General features: G+C 31.5%; 1 protein-coding gene across 1 annotated transcript; it reads right to left on the bottom strand.

Annotated features, from left to right (window-relative positions):
- Positions 1-1508: 1508 nt before the first annotated feature.
- Positions 1509-2578, bottom strand: LOC111875867 (transcription repressor MYB6). Its single transcript, XM_023872391.3, has 3 exons — positions 2341-2578; positions 2130-2259; positions 1509-2029 (listed from the first exon to the last, which is right to left on the bottom strand). Exons 1-3 carry the CDS (start codon positions 2474-2476, stop codon positions 1603-1605), a joined length of 693 nt encoding a protein of 230 aa, XP_023728159.1. The 5' UTR covers positions 2477-2578; the 3' UTR covers positions 1509-1602.
- Between the last annotated feature and the right edge of the window lie 471 nt (positions 2579-3049).

Here is a 3049-nt window from a genome sequence, read left to right as displayed (position 1 = left end):
CGATTCGATAAGACTGGGTACTTTGGTGAAACAGACAATCAGGGTGTTGACCACCATATACGTTAAAAGAGGCCGCCCGTAGACTTCTCATTGGCCGAGGAGGCAACACATCGACGTGGATATAGTTTGAACTCTTTAACATATAGGTAATGATATATATATATATATATATATATATATATATATATATATATATATATATATATATATATATAATTTTGTGTGAAAATTTTAATTTATTTATTTTGCAAATTGTTTTTCTTAAAGTTTTAGATATTTCAAATTTTAAGGTCTTTTTTTGGTTAAATTGCACAGGGCCTTCGAAATTATAGAACTAGTTATGTTAGGAACTCTTAAGGCTAGTATCAATTGGATTAGGTGGTTGCACAATCCATTGTCTGCCTTAATTTTGTATTTTTTGCTAGGTCTTAGATAGTCGTTTTTTAACTTATAAATATTTTGCTGGTGTTTGAAAAAAAATGGATCCACTGGGTTTGTTGTGCTTTTTAACATTTTTAAGTTTTTATGTTATTCCCTTCTTCCCCAGTCTTCATTCTCATACATCCCGCTCTCGAGTTCATTTTAAGGAGACAAAAAAAAAAGGAAATGGGTGGAAGTGAGAGGAATGTAAAAGAAATTGGTGTTTTCGAGTTTCATTAAACGAAGGAAGTAGAAGGAAACGAAATGATCACTTTCCCTCCTAACTTTTTCCGATTTGGAAGGATTTTTATAGAAAGAACAAACTGTTTAATTTTCCTTACATTTCTCTCCAACTCGAGAACATAAAAGACGAATTTTGTTTCCTTTCATTTTTCTTATTTTCTCTCCTTATTTTTTTTCTCTTTTCTTCTTTTGTTTGCTACAACTCAGAAACGGAGTGTTCAACAGGATCTTTATCTTTTTATAAAATTCGAAGTTTCAAATAAAAAGATATGTGCTTAATTTTATGAGAAATTAAGTATTCTTTTATTTTTTGTTCCTACAAATTAATATTCTTTTATTTTTTGTTCCTATAAATTTTATTACCAAATTAAATGATAACATGTGTCATATTTAATGCTCATTTAATGATATTTTATAATATTAAAATGACACATGTCATCGTTTAATTGAGTGATTGAGAGAATTTATAGAAACAAAAGTAGAAAAATATTTAATTTCTCTATTTTTATATATATTAAACTTGCAAACGAATAAAGGCTAAAGTAGAAATATCATTATTTGAATCTTTGACCATACATGGTTAGTCATATGTACGCGTGGCGTTTTTATCGGAGCTTTTAATATATATATAAATCTTTTATAAATTAAACAATGGATATTTATATGCCACGTTACAGTAAGACGTCTTATATAGTATAAAATACATGCGTGGAGATGAATCAATAAAGTTTGTCCGTTAAAAATAATATTATTAGGGGCACACTATCATCTTAGTTAATCTGATACGCAATATCTAATTCTTTATATTGATGATTACTTTATTTATTTTATTTTTTGGAACGGCATTAATGATAACTCTTGAAATTTATGGTTATGATTATAGTACATAATATGTGGCTACTTAGCCACAACATACATACATATGAATATTATTAGTTGCTAGCTAGCTTTAGCAGCATGAAAGTTAGGACCATGCACATCATCCAAGTTCCACAAAACGTCCCACATACCAAAATCTTCACTCATGGAGGTCTCCGGTGCATAAGATGAACCATAACAACAACCATTGGATGTTCTGTCTTTTTGTTTCTCAACCACGGTTGGAGACATATATTCTACTTGGTTCTCACTTTCTTCAAGAAAGGACATTATCTTTTTCATATCAGCAATATTTTGTTGCATCTGAAGGTGTTGCAATTGTTGTTGTCGTTGTTCTTGTTGAAACTTCTGTCTTTTTAGCTGTCGCATTTTCAGCTTTGCTGATTCGTCTAATGCCACTTTACTTTTTTTCTTAAAATGGGTTCGCCAGTAATTTTTTATCTCATTATCCGTTCTTCCTGGCAAGCTTTTTGCAATTGTTGACCATCTAAATCAAATCGTAGGAAATAAGCTCATAATATGAGCTTCTAATGCAGAAAACAAATTAAAATAGAATGGTTTTGTATATAAAGAGTACAAATACGAACCTATTTCCCCAGCGAGCGTGTAAGTCAAGAATGATGGTTTCTTCATGAGGAGTAATCCTTCCTCTTTTGAGGTCTGGTCTTAAATAGTTCACCCATCTTAGTCTGCAACTTTTTCCATTTCTTTTAAGCCCTATAATGAGTAAAACATCAAGCAAAATTAATATAAAAAATTGTTACTCTTAAAATAGTTTTTGTAGAATGCAAATGGTACCAGCAAGATTCGCCACGGAATTCCAACGGCCTTCGCCATGCAAGCTGACATGATGCATGAGCAAACGATCTTCTTCAGCAGTCCATGGCCCTTTCCTCCACCTTTCTTCAATTTCTCCCATAATTCCCCAATACATCAATCAACTAAATTTTAAATGCAATATTTGATGCCTTTCTGACTTTGTGTCTCTAAACTTCTTGATTTGGCACGTATTTATACCACCACACAACCATCTATCATAAACTCACAAGGGTCCTTATCAAAACCATTTATCTTTCTATGTAAAGCATGATCGCCTCACTTACTAATTGACCAAATTGCCCAACATTATGATAGTGTTAACGATAGTTGAGAAAATTATTGAAGGGTATCATAGGAATTGAGAAATGACAACTAGTTATGCAATCAGGTGACACATTCAATGTTGAACATATCCAATGAGTATAATTGTTGATTGTGACGTTTGGGACACGTATAAGATGGAACCAATACGTCACTAAAAGAGAACAAGAAATATTATGTTGATTAGGTTAATTAAAAAATTAGTATTGGCTAATGAGATTAGTGCAGGTGTTCATAAACTTAGTTATCAAGGGCGTATGTCATAAAATCATAATCGTATCTAATTAAACTACAATTTTTTAATTCTAAAAGGAGTGAGGGATCTAGTAGTTCAATTTATGCGCCACTACCTCAACTCAACAGATGG

This window comes from Lactuca sativa, chromosome 6 (assembly GCF_002870075.4).
Source record: "Lactuca sativa cultivar Salinas chromosome 6, Lsat_Salinas_v11, whole genome shotgun sequence".
NCBI classification, from domain to species: domain Eukaryota; kingdom Viridiplantae; phylum Streptophyta; class Magnoliopsida; order Asterales; family Asteraceae; genus Lactuca; species Lactuca sativa.
This window is presented reverse-complemented; position numbering and strand designations above follow the sequence as displayed.

Coding starts and splice junctions, on each gene's coding strand:
- LOC111875867 (XM_023872391.3), bottom strand. CDS start 2,476: ATGTATTGGGGAATTATGGGAGAAATTGAAGAAAGGTGGAGGAAAGGG. Junction 2,260..2,340: donor TTCCGTGGCGAATCTTGCTG/GTACCATTTGCA, acceptor TACTCATTATAG/GGCTTAAAAGAAATGGAAAA. Junction 2,030..2,129: donor CACGCTCGCTGGGGAAATAG/GTTCGTATTTGT, acceptor GATTTGATTTAG/ATGGTCAACAATTGCAAAAA.